Below are 19,850 nucleotides of genomic sequence, written 5' to 3'. Positions count from 1 at the left end.
ACAAGTCATTGCAGTCATTGGCAACTCTCTTGGCCTGTTTTAAATCATGGAGGTAATCTTTTGTTTAAAAGTAGCTCTCACTTATATTGATATATCCTGCTGAAGAAATAGGATTCTGAAGAAGTTGAAATGATGAAAGCCACCTTAGCAATAATTTTTTTTTATTTTTTGAGATGCCAGTGATAAAAGTTCATATTCTAGAATACAATATTTATCAACATACAGAGGAGTTGAAAGAAGAAAATCTCTTTAGTGAATTTTATAAATCATTACTTGTGGAGATACAAGTCTGCAAAAATGATATGTTTGATAACCTTTTATAAGACTCATTTGGAGGTGTTTTGGTAGATGTTTCTTTTCAGACGTGTTTGTATGTTACTGTTACCTTTTAGTCCATATGTCTATAATTTTAACTTTTTGGTGAAAAAATTGTCAATGTAAAGGTACACAGAACACTTTCTAGAATTATTATAATTGTATAAATTAACAGTTTTTTCTTTTTTTCACCAAAAGAAGAAAATTCTGAAGAGTTGCCTGGTGAAAGACACAGAAAACGACATAAGTCAGATAGTATTTCCCTTACATTTGATGAAAGCTGTGCCCTGTGTGTCATAAGTGAGATATGCTGTGAACGAAGGGGTAGCAGTGACTCAACAGAAATCCCTTCAAGTCCGGTAATCATTACTTGTTAAAATAGATTAGCTATCTTGTCAGCAGAAATGTAGGTAAAGGGGGTTTGAAAGAAGCTCTTTTTCAAAGGACAGGAGTATGGGCTTCTGAATTTGTGATAAGATTTTCCCTTTAAGGGGAGCGACTGTGTAATAACATCCACTTAGATGTAGTCTGGGGATGGAGAGTTAGAGATTTGATGATAAAATTAATATTAAATGTGATGAAAGATACTTAAGAGAATCAAGATTATATGGTTTTAGAAACTTGTAGCAATTCTACTTTAGTGATTGTAAAAGTTAAAAAAGCCAGGGCAGAACCCCCCAAATTTCATTAACCTAGATATTTGTAGCTCTTCATATGAGTCTGAGCACCATGACTGGTATATTTCCTGGTTTCTTCAGTTACTAGAATTTGCATATTTTCTTGGAAAGCTTAATCATAATTTAAGGCAATGCCTATACGTTTCAGCCACCAGCAAGTATGTCATTGTCCATTATTTTCAACACCTACCACATAGGTGACGTGGTAGGTTTGGAAGTAAAAAAGGGCAGATTTAACTGGAAGGAAGGAAATACGGATGTGACATTATGTATGGTAGGACAGTATCAGTGTTGGTTTTTATTGAAATCTATCACATTTCATTAAGTACCTACTGTGTGTTGAGCATGGTGGGAGATATCAATCATGGCTTTGGTTTCCACTTTATCCAATTTATCCATCTAGCTGAAGGCCAGTGTCTTTTATCTTTGAAATTAGCTGTATTATTTTAACTGTTTTCCTGGCTATCTCAATGCGTAACTATAATAAATATCCTTGACACAGTCTTTTATACTATTTATCAGAGGACCATAGGCTGAGAGTTAAAAAATAATTTAGAGATCCTCTAATCTAACTCCTTTCCAAATCATGAATCCTGTTTCCAGTATGCCTAATCATTGATCATTTAGCCTAAGTGAAGATTTCCTCTGATAGAAAATCCATTAGTTTTTACGTTGGCCCATTTCACTTTTAAATATTCTCATTTTTAGGAGATTTTTTTTCCCTTAGTTTGTACTGAAATGACCTCTCTGTAATTTTTTATCAATTTGTCTTAGGTGGTCAAGCAAAACAATTATGATCTTGCATTCACATAACAATGCTTCATGTGTTTGAAGATTATCATATCCCCTATAAAATGTTATCTTTTCTAGGCTAAACATTCCTATTTCCTTTAATGAAAAATACAGTGATTTAGAGTACTCCTCCTGTTACAGTTCTACTCCTGGTTGAATATTAACTTTTCACCATTTCTTCAAAAAATGTCATACCCAGAGCTAGATATAGTAGTTCCAATATAGTCTGACATGTCTGTCATAGTATAGTGTAATTATCATCTCCTTGTGCCAGGACACTTGGGTCTTTTTTTTCTTTTTTGTAGACTTACCCTGTGATCTTATTGATGTAAAGTCCCAGGTGAGGAGGCTTCCTCTATTAATACAGATTAGCAACTGTTCTATAACTTAAAATCATATGGAATTGCTTGGGACACTGAGTTCTGAGACCAACTCTGTCTACTACTGATTCTTAAGCTGGTATTCATGGATAAATTTCAGGTTGTCCATGAGCTTAGATGGGGGAAGAATTACATATTTATTTTCACTAATTTCCAAATGAAATTTAGCATTTTCCTTAATTACTTAAAAACATTCTTTTGAGAAGGGGTCCATGGGTTTCAGTAGACTGCCAGGGTTTGGAGGGCATGATACAAAAAGGTTAAGAAGTTCCATGCTACCTCTCCTTGGATACTTTTCCTTTCACTGATAGTAGGAAGTTTTTATGACTTATTTTTCTGTTCTTCAACTGGTCTATTGGAACTCAGAGCCTTGATCAATCTGTTGGAATTTGGAGCCCTCATTGCTCCGTTCAAACTCAGGCTACCTTCATTGAACTATTAGAAGCTGGGCTCAAAATTTACCCATTCCGACTTGGATCCCAAAATTCTACCCTCGCTTCAAGAGGCAGGCCTTGTGAGAAAAAGGAAAGGGTTGTAGATTATTGGTGTATGCTGAGCCTGTCAAAGGTCCTTTTTACTCCTAGATTTAGGGGTTGGAGAGAATAAAGACAGGAGGAGTAGGGCAGCCTTCCTGGGTCAGAACTGAGAGAAGGGGGGGGGCTGATTTTTAGGGCAAATAGGGATTTAATCTAGGTATCTTCAAAACATTATTGGGGGAAAGAGACATGGGGGCTGTTTGGAGAAGGGGGATGGCAACTGAGGGAAGAATCCATTTTCACTAGTAAAGGGATAAACCAAATAAACCTTGACTTGAAGTACAGCTGAATTGTTTTGAATAATGACTTTTATGGATTTTTTATGTTTTTACATTGCCACCATTTCAGTTTATAGCTCCTCTTCCCTCCCAACATATATACAATGAGCCCTGCCTTGTAACAAAGAAAAATGGGTAAAGAAAACTACTGTCAGCAACTTTTTGACAGTAGTCTACATCATTCCAAACCCACAGTTCCTTATCTTCTCAGAGAAAGAAGAGAAATATATTTATTTTCTCCTTGGGAAGGGGAGGAGCCCATACTGATCATTAAATTTTTTGTGTTTGGCTTTATTTTAGTGTAGTTTCAATTTACGTTTTTTATCATTTTTATATATATTGCTTTTTGGGCAGCTAGGTGGCACAGTGGGTAGGGTGCCAGGCCTGGAGTTAGGAAGATTCGTCTTCCTGAGTTCAAATCTGACCCCAGACACTTACTAGGTGTGTGACCCTGGGCAAGTCATTTTAACCCTACTTGCCTCAGTTTCTTCCTGAACTGTAAAATGAGCTAGAGAAGAAAATGGCAAACCACTTCAGTATCTTTGCCAAGAAAACCCCAAATGGAGTCAGGAAGAAGAATAGGACACAACTGGACCACAGCAATTTATTATTCTCCTGTTTCTACTTATTTCATACTCTGCATTTCTTCATTATCTAGTGTTTTTTCTCTAAATTTCTCATATTTATTGTTTTTTATGCTACAATAATATATTATATGTTCATGCACCACAGTTTGTTCAACTGTTTCCTCAGCTAAATGGGTCCAGTTTTTGAAACCACAAAAAGTGTTGCTATGATTGTTTTTGTGTATGTGAGAGCTGTTTGTCTCCCTCTCCACCCCCCAGGACTATACTCTTAAGCATTGGGATCTCTGAATCAGAGATTATGAACAATTTAGGAGAATTTTTCTCCTACATTTTATTCCACATTGTTTTCCAGAATGGTTGGACCAGTTTGCAGGTCCATCAGCAGTGCTGTCTTCCTCATAGATCCTCCAGCATTGACTATTTTCATCTTTTGTTATGATGATTTGCTGAGTATGAGATGAAACTGCAGAATAGTTTTCTTTGCATTTCTGTTATTAATAGTGATTTGGAACATGTTTTTGTATGCTTGTTCACAGTTTGTAATTCTTTTGAAAACTTGATATTGACTGCTTAACTATTGGGTAACAGCTCTTTAGATAATTTGTGATTATGATGATAATAGCAGCTAGCATTTACATGGTGTTTTAAGTTTTGCAAAGCATCTTACAGACATCTCGTTTTTATGAACTATTGAATACAATGAATTTTCCCATTGATAACTTCCCTTCTTATGCATGATCATTGTTTTATGATTCAGAACCATTTGGTATCTGTGATTGATTGGTGTTAAAACAGGCTTTTGCATCATCAGGTAATTTAGAACTAATGAATACATGCTGTTGATTTCCAAATGTAACCCATCCCAGTCTCATCCCTACCCAATTCATGCCCAAGCTCATTCTCCATCTGGTACACCTATCCTACAAACATTGGCAAACTTATTTGATTTGCCGTCGGGCGTTATCTAGGCAATATTTTAATGCACTATTTTTTTCCAATTGTGGATTTTGAGACCAGCCTCACCATGCTGTGAGTTTATTTGAAGTTTTGTGTAGTGTTACAGGGGATGATGCAAAAAGTACAGTCATCTGATTAGAAGCATTTGGATAGGCTTGTAATTGATAAGGAATCCTTCATTCAGACTTGATGTAAAGTATATTTTTCATGATGTCTTGTTTGCTGTGAGTCTTATGTGATTTTGATATGTGCCTCCCAGATGCACATCTGAGGAGACTTCAAGTCTCCATTGTTTTGTTTTGTTTTTTGAGTCATATTCTTTTAAATCACTGAATAATAGCCAGGCATGATGATGCACATCTATAATCCTTGCTACTGGGGTAGGTTGATGGATCCCCTTGATTTCGGGAGTGCTGAGCTGCAGTGTGGCTGAAGCTAATGGTGTGTGCTAAGTGCAGCACCAACGTGGTCAGCCTTTGGGAGTGGAAGACCACCAGGCTGCCTAAGGAGGAGCAAAGTGGCGCAGGTCGTAGACGGAGCAGAGTGAAGCTTCCATAACAGTCGGTTTTGGATCAGGCTTGTTTAGTGGCTGCTGTATGTTCTCCGTCTTGGACTGGTTGAGGAGACCCATTCTCCAAAGAAGAAAATCAGTGAAAAATAAATAGTGGTGTATTGTGTTCTCTGTATCTTTGAGTCAATAGAGTTGACTGTAAAGTTGTGGTCTTTTGTAGAAAATTGTCTAAGAAAATAACGCTTAAATGGTTTTTGTTGAGGTTACTGTTGATGTGAGCATGGACTGTTGTGACCATTTGAATAAATGGGGTGCTAGTTGCTGCTGTTTTCTCAATTCCCTCCTTTCCTTTCTCCCCTACCCATTTTTGCTTTTTGTTTTTTGGGAGCAGGGTAAGAGCAAAATCCGTGACTTTTTCAGTTTTTAGGAATCTTCACCTCTTTTGATTATCTGCTAATTGATCCTTGAGTGCTTCAGGAATTGTTTCCTGTAGCATGGATTTTTTCTGTGTCTAATTGGCCATTTCTAATGGCTCCCAACTTGTGGCTTAAGTACAATTGTCACTTCTTCACAAAGCCTGAATTGAATATGATGATTTCATATCTTTTTCATGGGAATGATATACTACCATAAAAAATCCTCACAATTCTGCTATTTTACTTGTGTTTGATTCCATCTGGTTTTATCTGCAAATTCATTCAGGATGAACTGGCTTAATCTGGATCTCACAACATCTTTGTTGGATTGTTTTCTTAACAACTTTTCATTGTTTTGAGGTAATACTGCTTGTAGTTTTCCAACATTTTTCTGTAGTTTTACAGTTGAGTTTGTATTCAACTTGTATTGCCCTTGGCTGCCATTTGAGGTAGTATATACCTGCCAATGAGGTAGTATTTGCTGGTTGAAATACTTTATGGGCTTTTTTTCCCCACTCTTTTGTTGTGATGACTGTTGTACAGGAGTTGAAATTTTAAGAAATGTGATTAATGAACTTCTGTGAAGATGGAGGAGTAAAAGATCCATGGAGAACCTTCTCAGTATCCCAAATGAGCCAAAAATTGTGTCAATAAATGCCTGAAAGAGTGAAAAACACTATCATTTTTCAAGAGAAAAATTTTGGGGGGAAAAATTCAAGGCTTAATAAACATGAGAAAAGGTTCTGATACAATCAAAATGAATATAAGAGTAGAGACATAAACACCAGACAAATAGAATGTATAAAATACAAAACAGAAGCATTAATCTTTTTAGGACACAATGGATATTGGAACAGTGGATGTAGTAAAGGAATTTAAGGACGAAATGAATTTAAGAAAAATGCCATGGAGGAGCTGAAATAAAATGAAAAGAAACTGAATGAGAACTTTCCTGAGATTTCTGAAACAACAGCTTAGAAGTATCTGAAGAAAAAGGTAACATGTTTAAAATAGAATTATTTCCCTGGAGGACAAAATTGAAGAAACCAAGAAAGGGAAACATGCTCAAAAAATTTCACAACTGGACAAAGATTTAGAACAGTTGGATAAATTGTATCTGGAAGCCAGAACAAGGCAAAAGAATATCAGAATTCTCAGTTTCTGGAAGCTGAAGAAAACAAGATGACGTTCTGGGAAACTATATAGGGAAATCTGAGAATATATTGAAAATGAGGGACAGATTATAAGTTAATGGAACAATTAATCCTAAGGTAATCTTGCCTAGATACATCATTGTTAGACTTCACGACTGCCCTGATAAAGAGATGATTTTGCAAGTCACTGAGAAAAGCATCTCATACCAGAAAACATCAGTTTGAATTATATAACATTTCTAGCAAAACAAGAAAAAGGACAGAATCTGAAATAGTTTAGTTCTAAAAAATTAAAGCTATAAAATTTCATCCCAAATCCAGTTTAGTTTTCCATTTGTGCTAAGTTTCTAATAGAATCTTTTTGAAGACAAAAAAGGTGGTCATTTTGAGTCTACGGGGATTTCAAGGATTTGTGGAGGAGAGAGCCAGTCTTAAGGCAGCTTTGCAACAAGAAGGCAGATCATCGTCAAGGTATGAAAACCAAAGTGAGTTTTACAGTTTAACTCAATGTAATCACTCTAGGGAGATCATTTTAGGGGTGAGGGGTGAGGAGGAGGGAAGAAGAGAAATTGAGTATAAGCATCAAAGGTGAAGAAAATGGAGAACAAACAACAAAGAATAGGAAGAGAGGAGAAAGGGTAAGCACTCTTAATACTGATCTCAAAGGGGAGGAAGAGGGAACTGGAATTTTTAGAAAACTAATAGAACTTAAAGAGAGCCTGTTTGTTCAGTGCGATTGTTGTGTGTTAAGGTTGGAATAGGATTAAAATGAAATAAGGGCAATTTTATCCCTTTTACCTAAATGCTAATAAAATATAATTAAGGACAGACCAGAATTGAGATGAGAGATTGGGCTAGAAATGGTGATATCCAATTTCTTAAGTCTACTTTATATGTTCTGAATTTGTAGGAGCTACTGTAATTGTATGCCGTGTCTATACCTTTATCCTTTTTGGATGCTTACTTCAGCCTCTGCTCTATCTGGTCAACTGATTCCACAGACAGCTGATTTGATGTGATTTGTTTCCTGTCTGTTGAAAAATGGCAAATTTAAATTTTTAATGTTTCTTGCCCTGTTTAGTGCCTTTCCAGCTCTTCTAAACGACTGTACTTAAGATTTGTATGAGAATTTTTAGGAGTCTACTTTCACTTTGGCTTTTAAGTTTTTTGATCATAAGCCATATTTGCCAGTGTAGTTTTCACTTTCTACCCGTGTTCACTTGTGTATTGAAGTTGTTGAATTTCAAAGTCTATATTGATTTATCTTGAAGAACGTTGTCAAGTTCTTCAGTAGAATTTCTCTACTACTCTCTGTAGTAGATATTGCGACATGAGCTAGTTATCTTCATGGTGGTATATTTGCTTATGTTGATTTTGAGAATCTTTTGAAATAATTTGAGTATACAATGAAACCAAACACAGCCAGCGTTTTTATTCATAAGCTGCTCATCCATGTAGTTGTGACCTCTTTTATGTATTCTAGTCATATTTCATAGTTAGAATGTCAAAGTGGATGTTTTCAGTTTCTCCCACTGATGTCAATTTGTTGGGCATTAGACATAAAGCATAATTTTTTTCTTGCCAGATTGAGAGTCTGCCCTTTATGTCCTATGCCAAAAAAAGTCACATAGGCAGCATACTTCATTAGGAATAGGAAATGCCTACCAGCTTGCAAATAGATAGTGAATTGAATGCATGTCGTTTTGAATCTTTCCCTTTTAAAATGCTTTATAAATTCTAAAAGCTGAGTTGCAAAAGAATATTTGAGAAATAATACTCAGCTCAGTTATAAAACTGCAGAGATTAAAAAGGTATACACAGTTCTTCAGTGAACCATTGTTATCTTTTTAAAATCTCTGAATAAAAAGATATAAGGATGTTCTTTCCTTCTGGTTCTTTGTTACTAACTAAAAGCACTGTTGTCAATATTTTTGTATATATGAGACATTTGGAAACTGTTGATTCCTTTTAGTATGATTGACATATGTAGCACCCACCTTGTAGCTGAGATACAGCATTTCAGATAGCGTAGAAAATAATATATGGTTTTAAATTGACATCTAAGAATCACCTTACGATTCTGGCAATAATTGAAGTACAGTAATCCAGTTTCTAGCTTAACACATTTATGTATTACTTAAATGTTTTTCTTCCATTCCTTGGTAAGGTAGGTATCTAATTAGGCTGATCTATTAAGGTGGATGTTAGCTGGGGAGAATCAGCAAACTCATCCTACCTTGAGTTTGGTTACTCCTTTTTTCCTTTCACATGCGATCAGCTGTAAGTCCAATATGCAGGCCAGTCTCCTGAGAAGCACTTCTTTAACATTTCTTAATTCCTGCTTTTTCTTAAAGAACTTAGGAAATAATAGCAAATGTTTTGCTGCCCATCTTCACCTTTACCCTCCAGTAAAATAATGAGATTAGAGCATAGCAGCATTCTTTCCTTGTTATGCATTTAAACCTTCATTTCTACTTCCAAAATTTGTAGTGTAGAAAAGGGGCTAGGATTAAATTGCCTAAAATATTTTATTCTCTTAACTAAGGGCTAAAATTCTCTCAATATGCAAGAAGTTTAAAAAGATTATTTCCTCAAACTCTCTTTATATGGCTACACACTCAAAATTTGTAACCTGGCTGGAATCCTTTTTGTCAGGGAAAAATTAGAAGTGAATTCTAACTCATCTGTATAACAGACAAATCATAGTGATTCAAAAGGGCAGGGGAGGGGAGAAGAGACAAGAAGGAAAGGCTTTCTTTGAGGGAGGGTTGGTAAATTCATTGGTTGGAATTCTCCCCCAAGCTAGGGAAATGTGACATCAGTCATGCTGGCTACTGAACTGGCTGTCCTCACCTGCTGCACTTAGGACTGGAGCTGTACAAACTTGGTACTATTTTCATAAGTGCCAGTGCTATATTATTGAATTGTATAGCTGCTGGTGCCATAATCAGACTGTGTTACAAATGAAGAATGTGGACTTCTAATAGCATATGGCCATGTAATTATAATCAAGCTTCTAGAGTCTCTCCGGCCACATCTGGATGATTGATTAAAGAAGTGGTATGCTGAAAACAATTACCCATTCCACCTCTGCCTTCTCTGGGATATGGCAGCATCTGCTAGGGACTGGCTGATCATCTCATTAAAGTATTTTCTTTAAGTGTGATCCTTGCATTTTCTGTGCAAAGATTCAAATTCCGTGGAAGCTGTGGTGGTTAATGAGTGTCATATAGTTTCCATTGATTTCTTCAAGAAGATGTTACTTGCATTTTTCATAGTTGATAGAATTGAGAAGCAAGAAGGGACCTTAGAAATATTTTAGTAGACCTCATAATCCAGATGAGGAGACTGAAACCTAAGCAGTTAAGTGATTGGCCTACAGTCACTCGGTTGTTAATGACTGACCTAAGATTCAAACTCAGTTTTTCTGACTTCCAATTCTTCACACTCAGCTATGTGACTAGATCTCATTCCACAGTAAGGGTCTTTGTCACACCTGCCTTGGTTAACAAATTTAATAGCTCTTTGGCTCAGAGTCCAAAAACTCATCTTTAAGCTGTACCTTGTATAAGGCACATAATACTGATGAACATTAGTTTCTCCTGATTTCTGAAATGTTCAGAGATAGCTGGGAAAGGCAGTTGTCTCAAAATTGAGAACCTTTAGCAGGATATTTTATAAATAGTCTCAAATTTAGACTATTTTACATAGCCAGTTATTTGTATTTTCTGGGCAAGCCCTCTGGTAAGTGCTAGAATTATGTGAATTGGACCATTCTTTTACCTCTCCAAATTCAACCTGTAATCCTATTTATTAAACTGTATAAAGTTTATGTTTCTAAGTCAACAGATTAAAGACCCAAGTGTGCACAAGTCATGTGCTAGTTCTGTGGGGGAGGCAAGAAAGTATAGAGGACAGTCTTTGTCCTCAAATACATAATCTTTTGGGACAATTAGATAGTACATCTGTAATTCAGTAATTCAAAGGAGACAAATAATTTTCAGATGTGTGATTGGGAAGGTTTTCCAGGAATATGGAACTTGAGCTGACCCTCAAGGACTGTGGAGGAGTGGGATGTGGTTGGGGAGGAGAAGAAGGAAACATTTCAAATAGGAGGAAAGGTTAAAGCAAAGGCTTGGAGGTAGGGACAGTCTGCCTGGAGAGGATGGTTCATTTTGAGGTTATCAAGTGTAAGAAGAGCTTTAAATATTAGCGTTTTTGAAGGCCTGGAATGTCAGGATAAGGAGTCTAGGTTTTGTCCAATTTTGTGTAAGGAAATGACAAAGTCTTTTTGGAAGAATTAGTTTGATGTGCTGATTGGATTTTAAGGTGGGGGCGGGATTGGACAAGTAAGGGAGAGCAGTTAGGAAATTGTGGATCGTTTTTTTTTTGCTTGAGTTAAAATTCCTTTTCTTTTGTTTAGGATATTGATACTGGTGTATTAAGTGAAAATTCAGATGATTCAGTTTCAGACCAATTCAGTGTTGAGTTTGAAGTTGAGTCTATTGATTCAGAAGATTATAGCCACAATGAAGAAGGACAAGAACTCACAGATGAAGATGATGAGGTGGGTTTTTTTTTTTTTAACATACCTGCTTAAGAAATAAGTGAAGTGTTTTCCTTGTTTTTAGTGCATTCTGTACAGCAAATTGAAATGTTAATCCCGATTTTTGAATGTATTGGTTCATTTAAAATTCCAGAAATTTCTTTATCTTTGTCTTCATCACCCTTCACGCATGAAAGAAAAGTCTGTTTACCTTGTAATTCTGAGAGGTAGCTAACACAAGCAGTATCATTCTCATTTTGTAGATAGAAGTTTAGAAAGGTGAAGTTACTTGCCCTTGGCAAGTTGCGGAGCCTGTCTGGGCTCTGCTCAGCTCCAGTGCTGTGCTTCTGTTTGCTTGTGGGTCAGCTCTTCATTTTCGAAACTCCACTTCTAGTAAATCTAGGGAACTTGTTTAGATAAAATGAAGTAATAGATTGGTATTAATGGAGTTGTTGGGCCTTGTTTTAGATATCCCAGGTAACCTTATATCAGGCAGAGGATAGTGACACTGACTCGTTTGATGAAGATCCTGAAATATCCTTAGCTGTAAGTATAAAATTCTGATTTCCTGCGATACAAAAGCAAATGACAGTGAGATGTGAATTTAGAGTAGGGTTAGAAAAGTATATCCACTTTGTAAGAAGTAAAAAAATTTGTGGAATTTACTTTATTTTTAACATTACAATATACATTAATGACTTAAGGCAGTCATCTTTTGCTACATATTTGTTTATTGGAATGTGATTAATATTTTTTTGTTAAATGCTCACATTTATGCCACACACTTAGGATTTCCTGTTCATTAATTAACTGATGTTGAGAAAGATTTTGTTAAACTATTCTTTTAGCTTCTTATTTGGTTAATATTGCTAGTTATTCTTTCCTTCTAAGAATAGATTAGTAGTAAAGTGTATTTTCGTATGCTAAAGAAGAGAAAAGATTATAAAATCAGGTATACACCATAGGGATATCTGTGTTTACCTGACTTTAAATACTCTCTTTGTATGTAGAATAAGAAAAAAGGTTAAAAAAAGTGGCCTGGGTGCTACATTTTGAGGACAGAGGATGGCAGGGGGATGACACAGCACTCAGTATCCTTGTGCCAAACAACTTCTAAGGAAGATTGTCCCCCCATGGTGAACTTAGGGAAGGATGTGGTGCAAGGCCTGGATGAGTTGTGATGTGCATTTCTGTTAGAGGGAATGTCCAAATCCTTGAGATCAAAGGTATTTGAGAATTGTAAGAACACCATAATACTGTGTGACTTGAAAAGAAAACTTTAAATTTCATTGTAATGTTGGAAGACAAAAGCTAGAAAATTAAAATGACTTCATAATATTGATATAGTTGAGGTCAAGTTGAGTAAGCTGTTTCATATAACATACTGTATATAAAAATTTTGAAGTACATAGTCACATAGTAGATCTAGCAATAGTTTTATCTCATCCTAACAGAAAGAGTAACATATACCGTTATGATTTTAAAAGAACTTAGTGAAAACTATTTTCTAACATTCTTTTATGACTTCCATTTTAATATTATAAGATAGCATTGTAGACACTGGGCATGCTTGGTTTTGTGAGATGATGTGCTTTAAAGTCCATTGGTGTCAGACTAAATATAGGGGCCACCGATTTCTTCATCAAGATCCCTGTGGGCTACTTATTGACTTATGTTACCTCTGTTTTATTGTATTTGTTTATTTTGTAACATTTCCCAGGCACATTTTATTCTGGTTCCAGGGAGTGCTTGGAAGTGTTGTGGTGCATCAGTGAACTCTGTGTTTGATGCCTCTCCTCTGGTCTTTAAGCCTGACTGGTCAAGAATTTTGCTTTCACCCATCAGTTATAACTGCATTTGACATTGTTTGCATCATTCTGCCCTTATCTCCAGCTTCTCTTCAGACTGAGCCTTATTGGTTTGTTAGTGACTCAGGGTTCAGGTTTTTTTTTTCTTTTAATTTACATTGTTGTAGTTGTATGTATGGTTCTACTTATCTGTTTGTATCATTTTATGCAGTTGTTCCTAAGTTATTCTCATAGTTACTATTTCTTATTGTGTAACACTATACTATTACATTCATGTACTGCAATTTAGTCATTGTCCGTTTGATGGACACTCTGCTTTACCATCACAAAAAGTGCTGAATATGAATCTATATGCTGATCACCCTACTTTTCTACCTGTACCTCATACTGTTTCCCTTCATGGACTCAATGCTCCAGCTAAACTGGATTATTTTGTATCTCTTGAATGTGTCTTGTACCTCATTGCCTTTGTTCAAGCCATTTTCTCTACCTAGCATGTCTATCTAGCTAAGTGACTCAGTGAATAGAGGGTTTACTAGAGTCAGGAGGAACTGAGTTCAAATCCATTCTCAAACACTTATTAGGTTTGTGTCCCTGGGTAAATCACCTAATCTTTGCTTGCCTCAGTCTTCCCCTACTCTAAAATAGGGATAACAAATAGCACCTACCTTGCAGAGTTGTTGTGAAGATCAAGTGAGATAATATTTGTAAAGTGCTTAGCACAGCCCCTGGCGTATTGTAGGTGCTGTATAAATGCTTATTCTCTTCCCTTCCCTTCCTCCTCACTTTTGACTTTCTACCTATCCTTTCCAATTCAGTTTAGAATGCTCATCATTCATAAAGATTTTTCTAATTTCCCCTCAATGACTTTCTCCCCTCAAATTTTACATAGCACTTGGTTATGAAATCTTTCCTTAATACACAAGTGTTTTATGTACTTTTTTGCATTCTAGTAGTATGTATGTCTTATGCCTCTACTAGAATAGCTCTGTGAGGGCTATGTTTTCTCTCAACTTCATACCTTCCTCAGGATCTTGCACAATGCTGTGTTCACTGTTAATACTTCACTTCTTAAATATTGTCTGTTGTGGAGGCCTTGGAATGGTGGGCTGAGGAGTCTGGACTTTTATGTTGTAGGTAGTGAAAACCATTGGATGCTTTTGAATAGGGAAATGACATGAGAAACACTGGCTCTAATGTGCAGGATGGATTGGTGGAAAGCTCGTTTAAATCATTTCATTACTCTAGATAATAAAGATCCTGAATGGCAATAAGAATGGGAAGAATTTTTGGATGTTGTGTTTCAGAGGAAGTATGAGGAGACTATAATGACTGAATTTGGGGGTAGAAGGAAATGGGGGGAGTCAGAGGTGGTTCCACTCCTTTGAGAGTTTGGTATTATTAGCAGAAACAAAAGAGTCAGGAGGGAAGGTTGATTTTTGTTTCTCTCTTGCTTCTCTCTTTGACCCCATCTCAACAAACACCAAACCTGCAGACAAAGCCTTTTACTGAAACTTGTTTTCTGTATTGTTTCTCATAAGATGGTAGTGAGGGACCTTCACTAAAATCCTAGCTTAATGTCTTGTTATATAATTCAGGTAATCCTGAATTTTCAAGTTATTCCAGTGAGACTCAGACTTTTTAGCAAATTTAGTAAATTCCTACCAAGGTGAGAAGTCTAGGCCAAGTGAAGCACTATTAGTCTGTTCTCTCAAGATCAACCCAAGATCTCTCAAGATCAGAGAAGTTTATCACCAGAAGTGATAAGTCGGAAACCCTGTGCTAAGGTGCAGCATATGTACGTCAATACAGTGAGAATATGCTCACATGAGTGAAATCATAGATCTTCGAGGCATAAGAAACAAGTAAAAGTTAGGCTTAGTGTTAAGAAGAGAGACTGCTGAATTACTATGGCTTCTTTCTCTAGTTTAGCTCTCTAGAGCTAAGCAGTTGACAAACTTAAAGATAACAGACTGTTTAGTAACCTCTGTACCCATTCCAAAATATTTTCTCTTCCAAACGTATGCTTACTAAATATTTTCATTTCACTTTGTCCCTGAAATGACTACCAGGGATTCGTTTGAATTTGCAAGCGTTTAGAAAAAACATGGAGCTATCACTCCTGGGAGGTTTGCTGAGGCTCAGAATTAATTTCTTTTAATTTAGGTTTTCTTCCTAACACAGCTTGATATTTGAAAGAAGAATTTTGTTTAGAGTGAAAGGATTATAGGTAATTTGGGGACATGAAGAACATTGGCGGGCACATATGAGTTGAGGATAATATAAGGAAATGCTAAGGGGGAATCACATTAGGATACATAGAGGGAGAAATGAGAGAAAGTACAATGGTAATGAAGATGTCAAAGACAGGTTTCATCTAGGGTTAACCTTCTCCACAGGGCAAGAGAACTAGAGGGGGATCCATTAGATGATTTTCATTCATAATTCCAGCCATCCTCTCAGCCTTTTCCACCTCTCCATTGTTCAGTGTTCTCAATATCTAGTATTATTAATTAGGCTGTATTATAAAGTAGACTTTTCTGAGTTTGGCCTGGGAACCTAACTTCTGTTTCTAGCAATATTTCTATGAAGACATTCATTTTCACTTTCAAGAAAACCTGATTTGTAAAATAACAAAAATCATTTGTAAGGTGGGAACTGGCTACAAATGTAAGTTGGCTAGTTTCCTATAAATTGCATTACTCTCTATTTTACAAAAAGGGGGAGGGGGGGGGCAATAGTTAAAACAGATTCTTCTGAATACTACCCAATCAAAATAGACATGGTAGCAGATGGTTCCTGACAGATACGGATAAGGATGGATTCCTATTAAAAAAAGGTCTACAACTAAGAGAAATAGAATGCCTCACGTCAGAATCTCCAAAAGGTGAAAAGACCACTTACCCACAATTTCAGGTTTCAGGAGAAGTTGCTAAGAGTTAAAGATGGGGTAGAATTTGAAATGTTTTACAAAATAAGCTACCAAATCTTTTTATTGCAAAACCTGATTTTTAACAAACAAGCTGAATATATTGGCATGACTAGCATTGTTATTTCTGGTTATTTAAGAACTATTGAAACTAGTTCTACTTCTTTTTTCATTGCAGGACTATTGGAAGTGTACTTCCTGTGATAAAATGAACCCTCCACTTCCACCACATTGCCATAGATGCTGGGCTTTGCGAGAGAATTGGCTTTCTGAGGGGAAAGGTGACGTGTCAGATAAAGGCAGACTAGAACGCCCCACGCAAGGGGAGGAAGAGGGCTTTGATGTTCCAGATTGTAAGAAAAATAAAATGAATGACTCTCAAGATTCATGTGTTGAGGAAAGTGATGAAAAAATAGTACAGATGTCAGACTCCCAAGAAAGTGAGGATTATTCTCAGCCATCGACATCTAAAAGTATCATCTGTAGTAGTCAGGAAGATGCTGGAGAATTTGAGAGGGAAGAAGTGCAAGACAAAGAAGCAAGTGTGGAATCCATTCTTCCCCCTAGTACAGTAGAGCCCTGTGTCATCTGTCAGAGCCGACCTAAAAATGCATGCATTGTTCATGGAAGGACAGGACATCTTATGGCATGTTTTACATGTGCTAAGAAGCTGAAAAAGAGAAATAAGCCTTGTCCAGTGTGTAGGCAGCCAATTCAGATGATTGTGTTAACTTATTTTCTCTAAATGTGATGTACTAAAAATGGAACCATATGTGAACCTTGTGTATGAAACTCTTAAAGAATGTTCACACGACTTGTGAACTTTATTTAAAATTTTATTTTTGTACGTTTTTTTCTGGGATGACTTCTAATCCATATTAGTTAAATCTCATGCAATTTACTTTTTGGAAGAATTTTTTTGTTCTCTTCCTTTGGGAAAAAACATTTTAATTACTATTTTTTCCATTTTTGCATTTTTATTAGTTTTCATTTGTATTATTTATAGAGGCAGCCAGGTATAGTGGATAGAGTGTGGGTGAGATACTGCATGGGACACTTACAGCTCGTTTGACCCCGGATGAATCATTGAACCTCTTTGTGCTTTAGTTGGTTCCCAAAACTTATGTGCCAAGTCAGATCATTTGAGAGTAAGTCATAAACACTCATACTGGGTTATATTGAAACTATAGATCCTTTACTGTTTGCATCTGTTAAGAATCACTAGTTATTTTGAAGATTGACTTTCTTTTTGTTAAGTAATTTCCTTATCTAGTTTGAGAGTGTGAAATTTTTTGAAAAAATTGTGTAAATAGTAAATTTAATAAATATTATTTAAGTTGAATACTGTTGGTGAAATGTGATGATGATTCATGAAAATGATTGTTTTTGAGTTGCAAATAAGTTCAGGTTTCTGATTCTTTGAAGTTTTATCTGTCCTTACTTCCAAGAATCTTAGGAAAAATCTCCTAGGAAAAACCTGATAGTTTTCATTTGTTATTTAGAGATCTTTTTATATTGCATAGATAAATACAAAAGAAAGGGTGGCTTTATCTTTTTTAGAGCCCATCATAGTTCTTTTATAAATTTTTAAAATTTATTTGTAGTTTACAACATTCAGTTCGACAAGCTTTTGAGTTTTAAATTTTCCCCTCTCCCCCAAGATGGCATGCAATCTGATATAAGTTATATATACATTCATATTAAACATTTTCACATTAGTCATGTGGTAAAGAAGAATTAGAATGAATGGAATGAGCCACGAGAAAGAAGAAACAAAACAGAACAAATACTATGCATTCAGACTCTAATTCCATCTCTGGATGTGGAGAGCATTTACCATCATGAGCCTTTTGGAGTTGTCTTAGAACCTTGCATTGCTGAGACTAGCCAAGTCTATCAAAGTTAGTCAAAATACAATATGACTGTAACTGTACATAGCATATTCTCCTGGTTCTGCTCCCTTCACTTAGCATCAGTTCATTTAAGTCCAGGTTTTCCTGAAGTTCCTGTGCTCATTTTTTTATAGCACAATAGTATTCCATTACTTTCATATACCACAGCTTGTTCAGCTGTTCCCCAATTGATGACAATCCCCTCAATTTCCAATTCTTTGCCACCACAAGAAGTTGCTGTAAATGTTTTTGTACATGTGGGTCCTTTTTCCATTTGTATGATCCCTTTGGCATACAGCCCTAAAAATGGTATCGTTGGGGCCATCATAATTCTTTCTATACTCCTTTGCCACCAGGACCATACCAGGCAGGTCTTTTTAAGGGCCTCAAGTACAATGTAGCAATGCCCCTTTGGATGAATGATAGCTTACCCCAGACCTTTTTCACACTTCAAATTAGGATTAGAATTGGGAAAATCTGTTTCTACCAAGTTGAACATAATTCAGATGTAACTCATTATGTTATCTTAACCTGGACATATGGCCCCAGGTAGGTGTCTTGGTTTCAACAACCAGGTCCACTTTTTTAAAAAATTCAGGAATTACACAAATGAAAGCATGTTCTTAAAGAATCTTTTGGTTTCTTTAGGCTGTCAAAATATTTACTAGATGTAGTTAAACCATTGGTACATGCTTGAATTTAATGTTTTAAAAGTTGGGGACATCAGTCACAATTACATAAAACTGATATTAACATGAATTTCTGCTCTTCCATGCAAATGAAGGTGATCCATTTTTAAGATTTTGCATAGGGGCACCTCCAAAGCAAATAGATTATGATTTGGTTTTTTTGGAAGCAGATTTACCTTCATAACTATTGTTGCTTAGTTTGTGAATTCTTCGAACTGCAGATTATTTGCTGACTGGAAAGCTAATTTAAATTTGAAATTTTATTGCACCAATTTAGGTGACTAATGTGTTTGTGCAAGTTAAGATAAGGAAATAAAATAAACTGGAGTCCATTTCTGTTTGTATTGAAGACTGGTAGTGAACCAGATAGCTGTACATCTGCATCATTTCCCTAGAATGTCTGCTCCAACTCTTGCTCAGACTGGGCCTACTCAACCCCCGTGGCTGCCCAGCCTGGTGTGTGTGACAATGCTGTTGAGTACAACTTGGACTGGAATCAAAGTGTTGCAGCTTGTACCACTCAGTGGTGCTGCCCCATGCTGGGCTCACTGTTGGTGATCACTTGCTGTGGTGCTAAAAGTGGCAGTTGTGTGTGTATGTGTTCATCCTTTGTTACTGAAGAAGACCATGTCATCAGAGAAATGATGACATGACTTGCACTTGACTTTGTTTTGCGTGAGGGAGGGCTGTGCACATCACCAGCTTCACTGCCCCTCCAGAGCCATCTGAATCTAGTGACTAGATATTCATCAGGATGATTGGAGATGACCCAGGATGAGGCAATTGGGGTTAAGTGACTTGCCCAAGGTCACAGAGCTAGTGAGTGTCAAGTGTCTGAGGTGAGATTTGAACTCCAATCCTCCTGACTCCTGCGTTGGTACTCTATCCATTGCACCACCTAGCTGCCCCAGGATGGGATCAAGAGAGTAAATAAAGGAGTTGTTCCAAGCAGGAAGTATCAACTCATGTTTTGAAACCAGAAGAAAGTCAATTACAGGTCAACAAGCATTTATTAGAAATGCCTAGAACAATTCTAAGTGCTGGGGATACACAGAAAGGCAAAAACAACAATCTTTGCCCTCAAGGAGCCAGCAGTTTAATGGGAGAAAACATGCAAATAAGAAATGTACATAGAAAGCAGAAAGAAGAAAATCATGGTGTTGTGCCCTCATCTAGGAAAACTAGAACCACTTGCAGAAGGTAACATCTGAATTGAGTCCTGTGCCAGACAGGCAGCTACTCTAAGTGATGTTGGGCAGCAGTCGGGCTGCTGGGATCAGGGTGGCGAAGCAGGCAAGGACTGGATAGGAGTGGGAACTGTATTTAAAGGATCTTGGCCAGGGTAGCATTCAATTCGGTATTCATTTGCTAAATATTTTGATT

The 19,850-nt window shown here is 36.5% G+C and overlaps 1 protein-coding gene across 4 annotated transcripts in view; it reads left to right on the top strand.

The window, feature by feature from the left end:
- Positions 1–17,228, top strand: part of LOC140516595 (E3 ubiquitin-protein ligase Mdm2-like) — a 29,322-nt gene extending 12,094 nt beyond the window's left edge. For all 4 annotated transcript variants that reach the window (XM_072627560.1, XM_072627559.1, XM_072627562.1 and 1 more), the window contains 4 exons: positions 514–674; positions 11,027–11,170; positions 11,618–11,695; positions 16,065–17,228. In XM_072627560.1, the coding sequence (XP_072483661.1) occupies positions 514–674; positions 11,027–11,170; positions 11,618–11,695; positions 16,065–16,631 (950 nt within the window). In that variant the 3' untranslated portion in view covers positions 16,632–17,228. The remainder of the gene's footprint in view (positions 1–513; positions 675–11,026; positions 11,171–11,617; positions 11,696–16,064) is intronic.
- The last annotated feature ends 2,622 nt before the right edge of the window (positions 17,229–19,850 follow it).

This window comes from Notamacropus eugenii, chromosome Y, assembly GCF_028372415.1.
Source record: "Notamacropus eugenii isolate mMacEug1 chromosome Y, mMacEug1.pri_v2, whole genome shotgun sequence".
Lineage (NCBI taxonomy): Eukaryota > Metazoa > Chordata > Mammalia > Diprotodontia > Macropodidae > Notamacropus > Notamacropus eugenii.
Note: the sequence above shows the minus strand (reverse complement) of the source record. Positions and strands in the feature narration are given on the sequence as shown.